The sequence below is a fragment of the Onychostruthus taczanowskii genome, unplaced genomic scaffold, assembly GCF_017590055.1.
Source record: "Onychostruthus taczanowskii isolate IOZ18803 unplaced genomic scaffold, ASM1759005v1 scaffold24, whole genome shotgun sequence".
NCBI lineage: Eukaryota > Metazoa > Chordata > Aves > Passeriformes > Passeridae > Onychostruthus > Onychostruthus taczanowskii.
In genome coordinates this window covers 6,566,397-6,585,697 of record NW_024499684.1, presented here as the reverse complement: position 1 = coordinate 6,585,697, position 19,301 = coordinate 6,566,397, and the positions used below count along the sequence as shown (strand labels likewise).

General features: G+C 44.6%; 1 protein-coding gene across 3 annotated transcripts in view; it reads right to left on the bottom strand.

The window, feature by feature from the left end:
• Positions 1-690: 690 nt before the first annotated feature.
• LOC121336541 (calcium-activated potassium channel subunit beta-2) overlaps positions 691-19,301 on the bottom strand; it is a 142,042-nt gene continuing 123,431 nt past the window's right edge. For 2 of the 3 annotated variants that reach the window (XM_041405828.1, XM_041405829.1), the window contains exons 2-5: positions 17,916-18,026; positions 11,504-11,674; positions 8,859-9,054; positions 691-2,871 (exon numbers count right to left, since the gene is read on the bottom strand). In XM_041405828.1, the coding sequence (XP_041261762.1) occupies positions 2,587-2,871; positions 8,859-9,054; positions 11,504-11,674; positions 17,916-18,026 (763 nt within the window). In that variant the 3' untranslated portion in view covers positions 691-2,586. The remainder of the gene's footprint in view (positions 2,872-8,858; positions 9,055-11,503; positions 11,675-17,915; positions 18,027-19,301) is intronic. The other variant, XM_041405830.1, reaches the window with a different exon arrangement.

Here is a 19,301-nt window from a genome sequence, read left to right as displayed (position 1 = left end):
CCTGCTGAAACACCACCTCCCTTTGGGGCAGCAGGAGTCGTCAAAAATCCCATTTGCAGTGCTAACACTTCAGTAGGGGGTTAACAGTGCCAGGGATCAGATGGATAATTCCCTTCAAAATTATTGTTTTACCTCGCTCCATCCAATTACTCAAGTTGTTTTGCTCTCCCACAGATCTCTCCCTTAATGTCAACAAAATGATTATAGCCTACAACAGCAGCAAGATGTTTCACCCACAGGAGCTCTGGTGAAATGTTTTATGGCAGGATATGTTGAAAGCAGCGTTTGATGTGTAAATGTCAGGAGCAATCAGCTTCCCTGCCACCAAGGGAAAATACACAAACACAGGCACCAAAAATGTCACAGGGCACGTAAATCATTGTGCAAATGGCCAGCACGAGTGCTGCTGGTGGTGTGGAAAAGCTCAGTGCTGCCAGGGCCCTGCAGCATTCCTGCTCTGGGAATTGTGGTTGGCAGCACAGCCCAGCCCCACTCATGCTGAGGTTCCCAGATCTCCCAGGGCTGGCTCCTGCAATTCCAACATATTGATCAAAAAGGAGTTTTTGCAAATGAACATTTGTGAACTCCCTGGTGCACCAGCACTCCTCTTTTCTTGGTAATGGGAGCTACAGAAAGCAGTTTGATGAAACAAGCCAGATCTGAAGGCAGCAGATACTGAAATCTGGAAGATTTAATTGAATATTTTTATTACATATTTTTGGAACCTTCATTATCCCCCCACCCTCCAGGAATTTAATTACCTAAGGAAAATTATACTACTGATTACAAGATTGCAGGTTTATTTTCACTGCTGAGAACTTTTTTTTTTTTTACAGCTCACATTACACTTGCATGACTTGTTTTGTAACATCTTGAAATTTTTAATGCTATGATGAGGAAAGGTACTTACATATATATAGATGAACTAGGCAGAATACTTGATTTGCAGTCTTTTTGAAGGGAAAAATGTTATTTTCTTGGTTTGAGTAGGCCTGTATGGTTTCTTTGAGCTATTGGATAATAAGCTCACAGGATTGCTCCCAGGATGTGCCTTGTGTTTGTCCTTCAGTCTGGGTGCAACAAGAGAAACTGAGAGAGGTGTCTTTAAAACATAGGAAGGACTGTTTTCTATAGGGGAATATAAATAAATTATGCAGAAATTGTGACTACAGTGTGTGTGAAATTAAACTGGCAAGTATACTGTGGTAAATATCTGACAGATAGGACTACAGTTTAGCCAGATTCTCAGTTTTTCCAATAAATCATTGCTCCGGGTCTTGTAAATCATAATTCATGTCAGCCAGCACTGCATGGTGAGTTAAGGTCAGGAGAGATTTCCAAATGTGTTATGATGATTATCTAACAATTCAGTTAATAGAGCCATAGAATTGGATGAGATTTTTGTCATTTCCCATGTCACAGCAACAGAGACCTTTGACTGAAACAACATCATGAATATTGGATAAGATCCTGCAGTGCTGCTTCTCCGTGTTATGATATTATCCAAGGATGAAGGTTACAAATACATGAATTGTACTGTTCATTTTCCAGTGGGTAAAAATAAAGGAAACCCCCCCCCATAACAAGTTTCAATACACAACTAGATATAATATAGCTTTTCCTTTATATGTATATATATATATATATATATATATCTGTATATATATCAAGTAAAAAAATCTAAAATAGTTGGAAGTAAAAAATGAAAAAATAGCTGATAGTGTTATTTTTTTTCTTTACAGTGATATGGTAGCAAATACAAGACAAATGAATAATAAACCTTTACATAAGGAGTTCTGGTCCCACCTCCATCAATAGGGCTCAGACTAGAATACAAAATGGAACAAGGTGTTTTTTGCTTTTTGGCTACAGCTTCTGCAAGTGACAAAACTTATGTTGATAAGACAGAAGAAAATTATAGCACTACACAAAATAAAACTCCAAAGTGTTTTCCAAAAGACCTTACAAACACCAAGGGGTACAATTGACTTCTGAACTGAGGGAGCAAACACAAAGCATCACCAAGTCCTACTGAGGCTGAAAATACTGTATGTTTATCCCAACCTGACCTCAAAATACATCATTTTTGTGCCATCTTACCATTAAAAGAACCCCATATCAGTGATTTTTTCCCCTCTCCTCTGCAGCCAGTACCAGAAAAGCCAAAGCCACAAATCCATCCCATGGACTGAGCCAGGTGTGAGACCTCAATGATGCACAAGTGGTCGGCTGCCCTTTGTCCAGCAGTGAATTTCCCCAGAATCTTTTACACCGAAAACATCAATTGACTAAAGCTTGGCCAATGGTCACACTGAGCCCTATCTTGGCTGTAGAAAAGAAAGTACTAATCCCAGCATAAAACAAGATCATAGAGACGGTCAACACAAAACAGTAACTTTTTCAGTTGTCTGCATAATAATAACATCATGTTTGCATATAGAACAGCTTTTGCATTATTGCTCTACTTAGAAGAATATAGTAAGGAACTTATACCAGACTTGCACATTACAAACTTAAGGTTCTTTGGTGAAGAATGAGAAAAAACAGTATTTTCGCTGCAGTTAAATTTCGGAGGAGTCTCCTTTCCTATCTGCTGATCCTTTGGATTCTCTCGCAGAGCAGGGAAAGGTACTGAGTCAGCTTCACCATGGCGACGATGGCGACGCCGCCGATCATCATGCAGGTGGGCCAGAACAGGGAGTGGAACAGCACGTTGGAGCTGTACAGTTTGGTCAGGATCACGTTCTTCTGCACGCCCTCGGGGTCGTAGAAGCAGGAGAAGCGCTGGTACTTCCTGAAGTTTTCCATCACCACATTCACCAGCGACATGGATTCTTCGTAGTTCTTACCGCACTTGGGGATGTACGAACACTGGGGAGAAAACAGAGGGAGAAAAATGTCTCCAAACCTGTTACAGTGTCTGTTTGCAGGTGGCAAGTGGGGAAATCTCCAGATGATTATGCTTTTCACAACAAGAGTGGAATACTATTACGCTAATAATGAATTTATCACAGCAAAACTCAATATTTTGCACATCTACAGAATTTCCCATTGGAGCACCTCCAAGTGCTGTTCAAACATTAATGCTTTAATCTGCACAGTGCCTTGTGAGGTAGGTGAATATATTATTATTGCTAATTTACACATGCAAAAATAGAACTGATGAAGTACCTCTTCACCTTAAGTGGCACACACATGCTTGCAGTTAGATGGGTAATTGACTTTCTGTAAATACAAATCTGGTAGTTTAGCTCTCGCTTGGCTTGGATCAAAGTGATCACAGTGGGCACAGGAGTTCACTCAGAGTGGGGAGGGATGAAGAGAGACCTTTACACAAATATTCTCATGGGGGTAATGCCTCAGCTAGAGACAAATAAGTGGTCTAGGTTATCCTACTGACAGCCCGGAGGACTCTCATTCAGCCTCTAGTTGAAGATCAGCCTGGTTGCCAGGGTGGCTCTTAGTGAGGTTTTTGCTTTTGACCCCAGCATAAGTTCAACAGTTCCTCTCCACTGAAGCTGATCCTGGATTTTTGGTTTTAGTCCCAAAGGAAATAAGATTTGGGTGTGGCTCTATCTAGCACAGTTGCAACCTAGATTTCCAGAGAATACTAAAGGCAAGTTATTTTAAAAACTGTCTTATGGAGTCCATGCACTGAAGATATTCCATGGGAAAGGTAGGACAGTGGCCCTGGGCTCTGCTGACCACTCCCTGACAGAGCTGGTGTGGGCTGGTGAGGTGGTCGGCAGACACAGGACTGAGGCCACCTCAATTTTTGACTTAGAGCAGAAACCCCTCAACTTGCTGTTGCTCCTGCTGGTCTGGAAGATGATTGATGGGAGCAGTCCAGGGTCTCTCACTTCCTTCTCCCTTCTGTGCACTTACACCCCACCAAATCTGAAATTTTTCTACACCTGCACAGGATTGTGATTAACTGCTTCAGGAGGAGCGGAAATCTGCTGCTTGACTTCTTGTTGGACAAGCAGGGGGGACCCAGCAGGCTGCTTGTCCTAGTGAGAACCTAAAGTAGCCCCAGATAATTTAATGAAATGAAATTTAATGAAAGTGAGTTTTGCAAAGGAAAGAAGATGTTTTTGATTAAAATAATGTGACCCATGGGTTTTGATTATTTCTGTTTTAATGTACATACTTTCTAAACGTCCCTCCGTTCTTTTTTGTGATGTGCCGTGAATTCTCTTTTTTTAACATACTGCAACAAATCTCTAATCCTAATTATGATCAAAGGATTAACCTCATAATAAGATTCGATTGATTCATTGGCAAGTTATTAACACAGAATATGATTTGAAGCGTGGCAGAGAGATTGTCTGGCGTTAGCAGACTGGAGCATTAATGGTGGAGCGTGGCCACACTGCCATTACGAATATTTCATAGAGCTCTAGAAATTAGAGATGAAAAATATCAGAGCATTAAGATCTCATCCATCTTGCTGCTGGTGCGTGTCTGCTCCCTATAGGATATTCTCTTGTACTCTGACCAAATTTGTCTAAATGTCCAAAGTCATGAGCCCTCTTTCCAGTGCCCACGAGTCTTTAATAGATCATAATCTACTAAGTAGGGGAAATTTCTCAGTGAGGCATTCCTCATTTTCCCTTAGTAAATTATTACTGTCATAACAGCAATATTTCCAGTTCAAATGGGTTTGTGTTGTGGTTTTTTTGGGGGAATTTGGGTTTTTTTTTCTTGTTGTTTTTTTGCTATTCATTTCTGTTTCTGGAATTCCCATGAAGTATCCTGAATGAAGTGATTAAATGAGAACTTGGCTACTTTTGCAAAATACAACTTCCCATTGACAGAAAACAGAAGATATGTAGAAGCCAAAAGGATGAAAGATTCCTGGGCTCTAAGTTTACAGAAATATCCCAAGAGTGCAGTAAGTCCAAGTACTGTCCAAGTGTTCTCAGAGGGGACCTGAAGCAGAACTTGAGCTGTTCCCTGGACCTGCAGGCACAGAGCCCCAGCTGCGTTGGGCTGCCCATGATGGAGGGGCTGGGAGCATGAAACTGTGGAGTGCAAGGGAAGTTGAATTATTTTGCCTCTCATCCAGACTCCTTGTGCTGAAGCCGTGTCTCTCTCCAAGATTTGGTCTGCTAGATGCTCTCCAAGGTATGTGTGCCCTTTGTGTGCTGTCTGCCTCACTCTGGTTCTCCTGAGACCCTGGAAACATCTTGATCTTAGCTTTGGTGCTCAGCACAAGGACATTAAATTGTGGTCGTGGGGTGCTCCTGGCCTCCTTCAGCATCTCAGCTTTCCCAGTGAGATCCCAGAGCTGTGTTTCATAAGTGTTTGGCAAACAAGTAGGAAGACTAAATAATGGGATATGTTGATATTTCTTTTGTTTTCCACAGTTTAAATTTTCAATAGTTTTCTCCAATGCCTGGTAAGGAATTTTATACCCACAACTGTTATGCTGTACCTGTGAATGTAGACAATTATATCTCTGCTGGTTTTTGGCACATCTGCATTGTCAAACAGTTGGAAATCTGCAAGTAAACAATGTCTGGTGCTCTACCTCAGGCCAAGATTCTGTGATACAGCATGAGAAAGGTGATTCTTGTGTTCCTTGCAATCTGAGCACAAGAAGGATCTATCAGACAGTTACAAATAGAAGTTGTGATTAATGTTTTCATCTCTTATTTTCTAACATAAAGCATTGGGTAAGTATCCTGTCTGAACTACCTCTGGACACATCCAGTCCAGTGCCCTGCTCAGTGCAGAGTTGCTCAGGGACTTGTCCAGTCAGGTTATGAATGTCTCCTAGGATGGAGATCACACAATTTCTCCAGGTGAGTTGGAGGCAGTTTCCCTTAAATCAATGAAGATACACTAAAAAGGTCATTGCCAGAAAAGCCCCCAGTTCAGGCTGGGCAGTGAAATACACAACTCTCATCATATGTCTGTGGCTGGGATTGGTGTCCAAGCTGAGCCTGGAAACTTAGACAGGATGAGCTGTGGCAATCTTTGTGAGAAAGTGGTCAGGATGTCAATTTACACCTCTTTTGGGAAGTGCAACAGGTTTGGAGAAGGATTGAAGGAGGAATCCTGTGTCTGAATTGATTCCTCCAGATGAAAGTCTCCAGTTCCCTACTGGAATCCACAGCTGAACACCTCTGCTTCCCCTCCCTGCTCCAAGCAAACTCCTTCCTGGCTTATAAACACCTGAGTCTTCAGTGAGAAACCCTGAGAATCCACATCGTTTCTGAGTCCCAGGCAGTTACAGCTGATTTTGGTGATTAAATCCTTCTTGTTATTTCACTGATGGAGAACCGATACAAACCAGCAGTAGCTCCAATGACATGAAAAGAGTCAAAATTACACAATATAAGATCAAAACGGGGCCTCTTTAATTGCTTTAACTACCACAGCCCTTCCTCATGGTGACAGCCTGGCTCTGTGGCTGATTTATCTCTTGCACAGGCTGTTAGAGCCTTTGGCAGCTGAGGAAGGAAAGTGAAGCCATAGAAGCATTTAAACTGTTTTGCCTGTGGTATTGACAAGGGGCTGGGCTTGTCCTAAAGGCTGGAGATAAAGTAGGCACAGCAAGAGCAATGAAAAGCCAGAAAAAAAATCTCATGTGCTTTTCTTGGAAAGAGTCAAGCAGCTTGACAGATATTCACTGACTTCCCACTGATTCCCACCAGAGACTGGCAGCAGCATGCTGTAGATCTCAGTATGAATTGTACCTACTCCTTACTCCACCCTCTGAGCTGACAGCCAGGTTAGACAGCAATTCTTCTGGATAAACCATGATTTAAAATCAAAGTGGAGTTTGGCTGGTGGGGAGAAGAGAGAGGTAGGCTCCAGATGCTGCTCTGTCCCTGTGTGTGGTGCTCAGCAAAGCAGAGAGGTTGGTGGAGGGGTGTCAGCTTTTGAAAATGTCAGGACTGTGTTCTGTGTTGTCCCCCAGTAATATCAGAGCTCAGTGAGCCTGGCATGGGATTATTTTTTGTTTGTTTGGCAAAGGTGAAGACAGGGAACACAAATGTGAGTAAATGGATGGAGAGAGACAGCTTAGCACCCAGCTGGAGCATCACCACCCAGCACTGCTCAGGACTCCTTTCCTGCTGCATGGGGATGCTTTCTGGCCAGGGAAGAGGGAAATCACATCTGGAATGCTGAGATTGGTTGTGTTGATTTGAGCTTGGAAAACTCTGCTGATCTGAGCCACGAGCAAGAAGACAGGTATTTTATAGACATTGCAAACTTCCACTCAAAACTGCTTTTGTATTCAGGTCACATAGCCAGCAGCATGCCAGGAAAACCTAGGAATCCTCCTGAAAGCAGAGCTTAACCTGTAAAACAACCTTGGGCTGGAGAAGTATTAACTGTGCCTACACTAAATTAAGAGGAGGTGGCATTTGGGAGAATTTCAAAGTCCATTTCAGTAAGCAAAAATGATCAATAAAAGAATGTGGAGATTTATGTTGAATCTCTCTATTTGAGTCAGTGGAGCATAGAGATTTATCTGATCTCTTTTAATCAAATTGAGGCGTGAACATCATGGTTTTGCTTTTGCCTCAGCAGGAAGTGAGGTCTGTCCTGCCTCAGGCTTCATAGGCAGTGAGTGCCTCTTCCTGCACTGATGCCAGAGTGGAGGGGAAAAAGGGGGAACTCTTCTCTATTTCACTTCAGAGCCAGAGGACTCCATCTCCCAGCCATGAGAGTTAATTATCCAGCAGAATAAGCAGCCTAGTGCAACCATGCCATACTTTGACTAATTTTAATATCACTTCATCTTAATATGCAGGATTAATTTGTTCTACTGAACAGCTGCCATAAATAGAAACACAGTAGGTTACTTTGTCAGCAGCCTGATCCGGGGCTCTGCTGTTCCGGGTGTTCTTTGCCAAGTTTGGGGTTCAGTGACCTTGGATAACCAAGCAGTTAAAGGAAATCTGGCACCTGTAATCATTCCACTGCGTCCTAGCTCCCTCCAATTTGCACTCTCAGGGACACGGGAGTTGTTAATATGAAGAAAGGGAGGTGGGGAGAAGTGGGACATTTCCCATCTCTCCTTTCCCTGGGGAAGGCAGGGAGTGATGCACGGCCCATGGCAGGCTCACAGCTGCCCTGCTTCTGCCTTCTCTGCAATCTGCTGCCTCCCTTCAGCCTCCAGACAGGAGCTCTCTCCATCCCCCCTGCATGGGGCAATGCTGGAGCTTGTACCTGCAGAAGCAGGGACAGAAATTCTTCAGGCTTGCTCAAAATAATTCCATTAGTCCAACATCTGGAATCAGAGCAGCTGTGCTGTAAAGATGGGCCGGCTCCTTATTTATTCACACCCCAAAGCCAGGCCTTTTATGTTTATGCTGCTGCTTTTGCCTTGGCACCCCCCACTCAGCAAACTTTCGGGGTCTTTGCAGGGTGAGTGCAGTGGCTGAGCGCAGGGGAGCTGCTCAGGCTCAGAGTTTGTCACCAGAGGTGGAGATGGGCTCTCCTCTCTCCCCACCACCTGCAGAAATGGTGTCATTTCCATTCTCACTGCACATTTCTAGGGGTGTTCACTGTCATGGGGAGCCATTCCTGGGTGGGAAGTGACTTGTCCACAGCTCGATGAGAATATCAGTGTGACAAGTGCTCGATGATCCCCTGCTCCTGTAAAGCTCTTGAAAATGGTGAGGGAGGAGTGGGGCACAGCACCCCGTGTGGGATGGATGGAGGCAGAAAGTTGCCCCTCTCCAGACCTGTGAGCATTGATTTCTGCTTTCTCTGCTCTGTATTTATCCGTGAAGCAGGAGCTGGAAGCCTTATATTGCTCTCAAGTGAGGAATGGATGTAATGAGATGAGAAGCCCTCCAGAAACCCATTTAGGAACAAATTTTATTCTGTGCTCCTACCTCAGAATTAATTTTCATTGTTTCCTCGGTGTGGTAGAGTAGAAGCTTCTGGCCAGAAGAGGTGAGATTAACATACACCTGCAGGCAGGGGTACTGAGAGATTTTCCAGCACTCTGGCCCGCAGTTAAATGAGCAGTTAAAGGTTTCTGTGATGGATGCATTGAGAAGCGAGCACTGAGTCTCTTCTGTCCAGACACTAAGCAGGAAAAAAAGAGACATTAGAGCATGGCAAGACTAGGCAAATAAGCACTAAAGCCATCTCAGGATTCCCATCAGAGATGTACTGGGGGCATCTTGCAGGAGAGGCTACGTGTTGCAGCAAAGCCTGGGCTGCCTCAAGTCACACATCACAGACAGTTTCATTCTGTAGCACCCAAAGTTTAGCCTTTGGGCAGAAAATTACCCAAAATCAATTACAAAATTACTCTATTCACTTATGCCTGTGCGTAAATGGAAAGTGAACTGGAACTTTGGTGCTGGAGGAGGTGTATTTGAAAGGGTGCCAGCAGAGAGAGAAGGAAACTGAGCAGCCTGTGCTGGGGAGAGCACAACACGAAAGGCTCTCTGCATGACAAGACACCCGAGCTAAGACTTGAGGGTTAACTCAAAGTCCAGGTCAATTTAAAGTGGAGGCTGAGAGGACAATTTTGAATCAGCAGAGTATGGTTTCTCATATACATGAAGACATAGGAACTCTCTCCTGCATCTTTACCTATGGGAAAGATTTTCCTAGTGGCAGCTTGCTCGGTTTGCTCTGAGTTAAGTCAGTGGCTGTAACTTTTCTGGAGGATTTCCTCTCATCTCCAATCCACCAGAGGCTAAAACTGGAACCCTGGAGCCTGGCTGTGCACTAGCAATGTTCACTGGCACTTATTTAAAAATCTACAGCAGTGTTTCCCTTGGGGAAAGGGCACACTGAGGGCTCTGCAAAAGCCCTTTGTGGGCTGGGGGAAGGTTCCACCCAGGGCTCCCCTTTAATGGTGCTCAGCCCCTCAGCTCACCCCAAGGTGTCTGGCCCTGCCACAAAGGGGATGAGGGTGTGCTTGCCCCTCAAAAAACCTATGAGGGGCTTTGCACAGCAAAAAAAGATTTCTAACTGATTCCATTGCTGGTTTACTTAAGCAGTAATTCTGCTTGTATATTCAGTTTTACATTTATATTAAATTATGTGATGTTTTCTGGGGGGAAATTGAATGAAAAGATTTTTTTCACCCTCCAAGGCAGTATTTGTTGGAGGGGTATTGCTTTAAAGGAGAATAACCCCTGAGGAAATCTGTCTGTGTGGAAAAAAGGGACAGCAAAGGCTCCTGGGTTGTCTTCTCCTCACTTTCACTTTTCTGGCTGCTGTTTTCTTCATGCAGGGGGGTAATAAAGTAACACCTACCTACCACAGACTTGTGAAGTTGGAATAGTTGATACTCTGGAGGTGTTTTGATATCATCTGGTAATTTTTTTTCACATATCATATAATATAAATCAACTTTTTCCACGTGAGCAATTTTGACCTTAGCAGCCTCTGCAATTGACCCTGATATTGCTGAAAGATCTAGGAGAGCAATTTGGAATAGCAAATACTCTTGGATACTTAACAGGTCTTGATCTCAGTTTTCAAAATCAAAATTTTGCCTTGATTTAGAAAGGGACAAATAACTTTATCTCATAAATAAGATGCTTGCAAATGAGTACAGCTCATCCTCATCTGCATTCCTTATCACTGCAGGGTCAAGAGGGAATATTCTCATGCAGGTGCACCAGTATAACTGAGGATGCTCACACCAGTTAGCTGCAGGCACTTCTTGCATGTGCCTAAAGAAGAAGCCTCTGGTGTTTAACCCAAGATGTTCCAGGCATGTGCCCCTGCCTTAGTGTGGTTTGGGGCATAGCAGACGAATATTTTGATCCCCAGTTACACATTTTTCATTCTCTTAACTCCACCAATCAGGGCAGGAAAAACCCATCACTGACAGTCTAACTGCAGTCTGTGCTGGGTTTTAAATAGAGCTGATGCTTGAAAACTGATTACAAATGTTGTTAATGAATCACAGGCCAAGCTCTCTGCTCCATGGCAGAGACAGCCTCAGAAAAATTAAATGCAGTGCAGGAATGATGGAAGATGGTCTTTTGCTTTCAGCAAATTACTATCTTTCATAAGGATTTCACTTGTTAAAATGAAAGTAATAACAGACATGGAAAACTACGTGCTACAAAGAACTTGATTTCTTTCCCAAATTAATTTTCCATCTTTCATTTAGAAGTGGGCTGTTTCTCAAGGATGCAAAATTTTTTTTGGTCTTTTGTCCTGAGTCTGGGCTTTGCAGCAACAGCCCCTGAGAAGCTTATATGGTTCAGCAGACTGCAGGCCAGCTGATATGGATATTATGCTGGTGTTAAACTGTGCCAAGTCTAAAGCCTGTGGATCGAGATTTTGTCAAACAGTTCCAATTCTTCCCCCACTTTATGCCAGTATTACTCAAATTGCTTCCACTGTGGCTGTGCCTAATTTATACTGGGGCAAGGAAGCGCAGAGTTAGGTCTGTGCTGACCAAATGAACAATCATAAACCTTTAATGAAACAGCCAAAAGAATAAGCCACATGAAGTCAGCTGCAGCAGGGGATGTGAGACCAGGGCCAGCCATGAAGTTACCTTTGCATGTAGGAGCGCAGCAGCGTGATTCCCAGCAGGAAGTACATCATGATAGAGCACACCATCATGGCCAGCCCCAGCAGTATGGCCCGGTCCTCTCCAGCTTTCAGGGCTGTGACTGTTTTCCTTTTGTCCAGTAGGTCGTGATCCCTGATTTTTTGGTAAATATTTCTGAGGTTGAAAATAATACATTCTTATGTGAAGTTCATGTTTAATCATCAATGCAGCCTCTACAGGGTGGGCACTTCCACCTCCATACCCATCTCATGGGAGAGAAAGGCTTAAAGGTCCTCTGGTGTCCTTTTCCAACAGATTCACTCTGACCTGGTGGAAAGTTATTCATCTCCAAAACAAATTACAGCCATTTCTGAAAAGGTGAAAACCCCTTACAGCAAATACAAGTATTAGACACTTGTTCCAGCTCAGTAAACACTTCTTTGGTACAGCCTCTTTGGCTCAGTAGAATTATCCCAGAGGTGCATTTGACCTGCCAGTGCCATCTCAGGCCACCAGAAGATGTCCAGGTGTATGAGGTGTCTTTTCTCCATCTGAATTGGGTAACAAGTCTTGTTTTACCACATGTAGGCAATAGCCTGAAGAAAATCATCGTTAATATTATCTGAAAGGACCATGCTCTCTTTTGATTCACTACAGGCTATTGGTTTGGGCAATTTTCCGCCCTGAGTGTGACTCCAAGCTCATTGATTTCTGTGCGTTTTTTTGATTGGGAGCTTATATACTTTATTCATAAAACAGCTTTTTGGAAGCCCAGTTACTCATTACAGTGAAAGCCCTCACAGAGAATTATCCACCAGAGCTATTTGTTCTGGGATTAAAAAAAAAGAAAAGAAAATACAGAAAAAGAAGATACAACAAACCACTCCCCCTTCAGCAGAGAGTCCTTTGCATTTTCTAACCATAAGTCCTTCTTTCATCTCCGAGCCTTTGATGATTCAATGGGTCATGAGGACACAATGGTGGAGAAGGAAATATTTGAGTACATTTCAAACACACTCAAACTTTGTGGGTTTAAAATGTACTTACAGACCTGAGGCTGGTCAAAATCTCCTGTGCTTTCTGTTATGGTTCTTTAGAATCATCCAGGCAGCACCCGAAGCATGTGAACCGCACACCTCTGAGCCCTGGCACCACCATAACATGGACACAGTAGTACACGTGGGAGAAGTTCCTCTTCTACTGTCTGCAAAACGGCAGGTGAGCAACATCAACGTCACTTTGGCCTCTAGCAAACCCACCACTCGTTTCAGCTGAAGCCACCAAGTTTCACTCACCCGCGGGAGAAAAAAAAATAAAAATCACTGAGTCAGGTCAACCAGAGAACTTACGTTGGCTATTGAGGGTAAAGAAATAGAGATAAGACAGATGTGAAATCATACATAAACACAGTAGAAGCAACAGCAAAAAATATGTTTAATCATAGACTCTCTGAGACTGGAATTGAATTTCTGTTTAGGTGATGAGTCATAGCCAGGAAAAGCACATATGGAGTGGGGTTTTATAGCAAAAATCTTGCTTAGACAGTACTGCAGTCAATAGTCTCCTGTACCCAACAACCCTTGAGGTTTTTTTTATCCAGCTGTAGTTTACATCTTTAGGTGTCCATGGTTTCTCATCAAAACCATCCTTTAGAGCTTGACAGTATTTTCCTATTTAAAAATGAAAAGGTAATTCAGCCTGTCAAGGTTTCCTCTGCTGTTTGAAAAAAAAAAAAATTGTAAACTGGCAGATGCAATTGCATTCAAAGAAGTAATGTAGAGTAATAATCTAATGCTACTTTTCTATTATTATTTATCAAACTGTATTTAACTGCTGCCATTAGGATTTGCATGGCTCCCAGATGGAAGCAGGCAGGAAGGCAGAGATTGTCATGCAGTTCCAGCACATTAAACGATCACACAGCATAACTTATGTCAACGTGTAGGCATAAAACAGCCCCAGTGCAATCACTCACTGGTGTCACTGGACATAAAAGGGATACAAATGGACAATTTGAAAACAAATAACTAATTGAGATTGGTTACAAGCGCTTCCCATGGCTTTAGCCAAAGAACACACCATCAGAGGTAACAAAAAGGATGGACTGAAGGGTGTATAGTGAAAATGAGCTACCTGGCAAAGGTGACTGGTGACCACCTGCCAGGTTCATCCTCCAAGCTCACCTACTGTAGGAAATAAAACTAAAGAAAGCTCTGCCTCAGAGGTCAGGCTTGGAGCACGGCTTCCATTGCTCTTCTGTAAATATTTGCTATTCAAAGCCCCAAACAACATCAAAGTGATATCCTGGTGCATCTCACTGAGGGTTTTTTCCCCTGAATCCCTGCCAGGAGTCAGCCTGGTGACCCTGCTGGGGTGGGTGGCACATGCCAGCCCATGACAGCAGTCCAGGAGACAGCACTGAACAACCCTTCCTCCTCCTCCTCCTCACCCTTGTGCCTGCACTGGGGAGGTGCCAATTCTCTTTGTGTGACACTGGGAATGTCTGCTGCTACAAAACTTGACATTTTTGCCCTTGAGAGCCCTGGTTTGGGGAACACAATATGTTTTGGCCAGCATTTGGCCAGAAACAGAGCAGTCTCAGCACCTCCCTCGCCGGGGCAGCAGCAGTGCCCTGCCCATGAGTGTGCAGCTCTGGGGGGGTGGGTGGGTTCGTGTACCTGTGAACTTTTGGCACAGCTCAGGGGCCTCCCTCTGCTTGGTGAGCTGGAATGATGCCCTGCTTAGCTGGCTGATTTTGGATCCCAGAGCTGCACAGCCGCAGCCAGCTGCCTGCTGGGCTGTGTTTGAGTACAGGTCGCTGCATCCCAGGCACTGCTCACCAAGTGACTCCATCCAATCCTTGTGATTCCCTGGGATAACTCCCCATATGCCATCCGGGGGAGCTGTTGGTTTTTAAAGGGGCCACAGCTGTCAGAACACAGGGTCTCCCTGACCTCTGCAAAGGCATTTAATAGGAAGCAATCCCCCAAGGACATAAGGTCTTTGTTCCTTGATCATTTCCAGACTGAAGTTCTCCCCTGCTAAATTTCCCTGTCCTTTCTGCCAAGTTGCTCCGAGGACACAGACTGCCTGCTCTCCCCAGGCCCAGGTGCCAGAGGGGAGATGTCAGCTGTGACTGTGCCTGCTGGGGACAGGCAGAGATTTCCCTCTCCATGTCCCTGCACAGCAGCAGTGCAGGGATCCCTCTCAATGTGGTCAGCAGATCCTGCTGCACCTCCTGCTCCAGAATGAGAAGCACTAAGAGCTCTGTAAAGAGTGCCAAGTGTCCTCACGGGAAAGCTGGAATGACCAGGCACCTGCAATTACTTTATTTATTTCAAATAAACACAGATTACCTACCTGCGAAGCCCTCCCCTTGCAGAGGGACCATGGTGTGACACTGAGGGGGACATTGCCTCCTCTGGCACCACACAGTCAGACAGGGAAGCCTGCCTGAATAATTCAGAATGACTTTGAATTCACATTCCCTTCTCTGATATCACAGTTGTTATGCAGTTGTCACTCAAATTACCTCATGGTGAGCTGTTTACTATATCAGAAATCCTTGAATGCAATGGTCAGAAATTACTCCTCTGTCTTATCTGAAGAATTCCCTGTGTTCAGGGATTTTTCTGCTCAGAAGCCACCTTCTTTACATTTTTATTTACAGGTATGTTTGGCTGCACCAGTAGTAGACCTATGGCAACAGGAAATATCTCTGGAGCCCTCAGAACAGACTCAGTGATGATTGTAGGTGGATTCCTATAGATACTAACAGATTTGTTCACTCAGTTCCTTCATTCTTCCTCACCAGGCTGGACAAAACTGAACCAAACCAAACCAAACCAAACCAGTGCTTTGTTTTTCCAGTGGTTTCAATGTTGTGAAGAGCCTCTTTGACAGCTGAGAAAAAATGAGGGCTCAACTAGTTTTCCAAAGCATAAAATGTGACAGCTGAGGAATTGTCAATGGCTAAAACAGCAATGAAATACAGATATTGTGGTGCTGATCCTGCAAAAAGAGATGCCTCAAAGATGCCTGATTCCTTTAGGGCAAGTGGCTCATGGCAGCACAATTAATATTATGGTGCAACCCCTCAAAAGCCTGTGGCTGTAGGACCTGTTGGGTGGCAAACTTGCTGATCCATGTGACAGTCTTCCTGTCTGAAGTTTAAAGGACAAAATTCTTGGGGAAGGGTCATTTAAGGTGAGTAATTTCTCTGAAAGACACCACCTGTTTGATATAATGATGGCACTGGTGACCTTACATGTGTTAAAATCACTGCCAGACACTGGAGGATGAGTTTCTCCCACTAACAGCACTTGCTCTGTATTCACACCTCTCCTCTGCAGTCTTCAGGCTGCCATCAGCACTCTCTTATTTCCATCTTCTTTTCCTCCCTCTCCCGCCTGAATTTTATTAATCACTCACAAGGCACAAATAAGTCCTTCTGTACAGCTCTACAGAACCTCTTGGGAAATAAACCCACCCCAAGGCTTGTCAAGATATCTGAATTCACCACGGCTGGTGTGTAGGCACAGAGATCCTGCTCCCTATTCCCTGTCTCTGCAGGCAGGCAGGGATGAGCTCTGCCTGGATTTGTACTGACCAGCCTCTGGTGAGCCCTCAGCCCAAGTTAATAAGCCTAGCTTCAAGGCATGGTGAGAGTCAAAGGCTGTGCTAATCAGGAGCTTCCAGCCAGCCCAAAGTGTGGGCAGATATCTCCTTCAAGTGTCTAAGCCTGGACCATGACAGCGTTCTAATGCAGAAGGACATTAGCCTGGGGAAAATTCAATTAAAGAAGAGACTGGCAGAAGTACAGGAGGCATTTAGACAACCAGCTCCAATGAAAGTTCATGCTGCAAAGCTGGCCTTTTTGTCTTCAAACTATCTGTTTGGGATCAGATAATCCAAAGAGCTGAACACCTATGCAACCTTTGCAGAAATATTCAGAGAATCGGCCAATTCTCCAAAGAATCTCAGGGTCCTGAGGGCAGCTCTGCTGCTTGAATTCAGGAGTGCAGATTCCCAAGCAGATGCCAACAGTAACATCTCATTAGAATTACTGAAGAGTGTGTTTTGCTAATTGGCACTGTAGATACATTGATATCTGGCTTTGTTTCACTGGAGTGTGATTTTTTGTGATTACATTTAATAGTGACTGCAAGAGGAACTGAAGGAGAGGTGGAAAGGGGCAAAGGAAAGAAAAGAAAGGCAAATGTGTCCTTGTTGTGACAAGACAAGCTGTCCAGCAAATCTTACTACAAAGGAGAGGGATTTTGGAAGGATGAGTCTGAGCATTACTGACAATTATTATTTCATCATTGATATTTAACTTCTTTTGTTCCCAATTGAGCACTGCCTTTGTCTGTAGACTTCAAACCTCCCCTTCCTTTCCCTTCTCTTTGGCACATTTCCCTGCTCCCCTGGGAGATCCAGTAACTCATTTATTCCTCTGTCTCCTTGAGCCTGTTCCCTCCAGCAACACCACTCCAGTGGGCTGGTGAGCCACCAGCTCTCTTTCAAGCAGCTGAACAGCCCCCAGCTACTGTGCAATGTATTGCACACAGGCTCATCCCCACACCTGCACCTGTATAACCAGAAATCATCTCTGGCAGCTGGATGCATCATTCAGGTGTGCAGCTGTGGTCTTTGCTGGGGTCCCCAGGATGAGGGAAGAGATGAATCTGACTCCATGTTCTTAGAAGGCTAATTTATTATATTATGATATTACGTAATATTAAAAATACCAAAACTATACTAAAAGATAGAGAAAGGATACATCAGAAGGCTAGAAAGAATGAATAATAAAAACTCATGACTGACTCAGAGAGTCCTGACACAGCTGGACCGGGATTGGTCATTAAATTAAATAATTCACATGCTGGGAAGTTCCAAAACCACATCCTAAAGCAGCAAAACAGGGAGAAGCTGAAGCTTCTCAGCTTCCTAGGAGAAAATCCTGGGTGAAGGGATTTTTCAGAAAATATCATGGTGACATGCAACAGTTGTGTGGGGCAGTGATCTGCCTGGGGGACAGCGTGGCTGGTGGCTGGAGGCAGGACACCTGCAAAAAGCATGAAGGCTTCACAGGGACTGGGGCTGCACACCTGTGGCTGGGGGTTAGTGTGCTTTTAAACCTGAATCAGAGGTGGTCACGGTGTGCTGCTGGTGTCTGACAACAAGGAAGACTTTGGCCATGGCTCTGGCATTACCCCCTGGCTCTGCTTTGGCATGGCACAGTAACCCTGGCACCCCCTGGGTGTTCCTGTGCCTGGTGGAGCAGAGCTGTGGGCACAGGGAGAGCACCCTCTGCATCCCTCCTGCTCCTCCAGTGCCACCACTGGGGAGAAGCCACGGGCCACGCTCACAGATATGCAAACCCATAAGAGACAGTCAGCACAGGTGCCTTTACCTTTTCTCATCGTGTCTGTAAGATGTAGATCCCCGGCCACTGGTCCAAATAAACATTTTAGAGGGTTGCCCAGTGTTGGCTCTGCTCGCTGCAGTGGGACGATGGAAGGACCTGGGGGAAGAGGGATAATTTTTGTCACTGCCCACCCAACACGGCAGAGCACATAATATCCAATGTGCCAGATCTCCTGTGGCCATGCCCCCTGTGCTCTGAGGATGGACATTTGTTAACTTGAGGTAAGATGTAAAATAATGGGGATGACAGACCAGTGTGTTGGAATGGAAAACAAACCCCATTAGCCGCACTGGCAAAAGATGAGGCTGACTAATCAGGCTTAGCTCTGCTCCATGCTGCAAAGAGTTCATACCATGGGCAAGAAATCATCAGTAGTTCAAGAAAAGGTAATAGCTGTGTCCAGTATTCTTATGGCAGTATTTTTTGGGGACAAAATGGCTATTGTTTAAGCACATCCACACTCATTACAGGTTTTTGGTTGTTCTGCAGCTCTCAGCAAGGTGAGGCTCTCAGGGAAGGTGTCTGAATGGGGCAGAAGTATGAGATGAAAATGCAGCATTTTGTGGAAATGTAACTGATATGACAAAGATATCTTTTCTCATGGAGAAATTACTATCCTGAGGCCAGTTAGATCCTTGCTCAAGGACTTCCTTGTTTCACTGCAGGGCGTGAGATCTATTACCTTCTCTCAGGGTCTCAGGCCACATTGGACCTGCTAGTGGGGATATGGCTCCCCTCTAAGCCTCTCTTAATTTCTTCTGGTTTTAGTGAGGCTCAGTTAAAAATCCTGGATTCTGAGAATTGGGCCATTCCTATGAAAGCTGCACTTTGCATTCTTTCACAGCACAACATTTTGTGGTTTTAATGCATTCAGATACAAGCTTAAGGGAAAAAAAAAATCCAGAAACCAAATAGTTCATTGTGAAGTTTTCATACACTGGGGGCCATTCTTTAGCTCACTGAAAAATAAACCTGATGGCTGATGCTGTCAGCAGAGAAGGCACATGATCTGAGAAAGTCTCTAATGTCACTGTCTCCATAGTCATGCAAAGGGCTAATTTCAATATTTGCATAGTGGTGAACCAGGAGAATACTTAAATACTGTAGAGGTGGCTGCAGGGGAAGACTGACATGGGCAGGAGCCAAAATCCATCTCTGTGCAGACAGGCTGATGGTTGCTGAGGGGCTGGGCATTCCAGCTGGAGTCAGCTCAGAGCCCCCAGCACAGGGGCCATGACACAGCCCCAGGCCCAATTCTCACCCTGGTTGGGCAGCTGGCTGGGCAAACTGGTCAAACTGGTGTTCCTGTCACCTCCTCCCTGCTGGGATCCTGCTGCCCTGCCCAGACGCTCAGGGACTGGGACTTGCAGA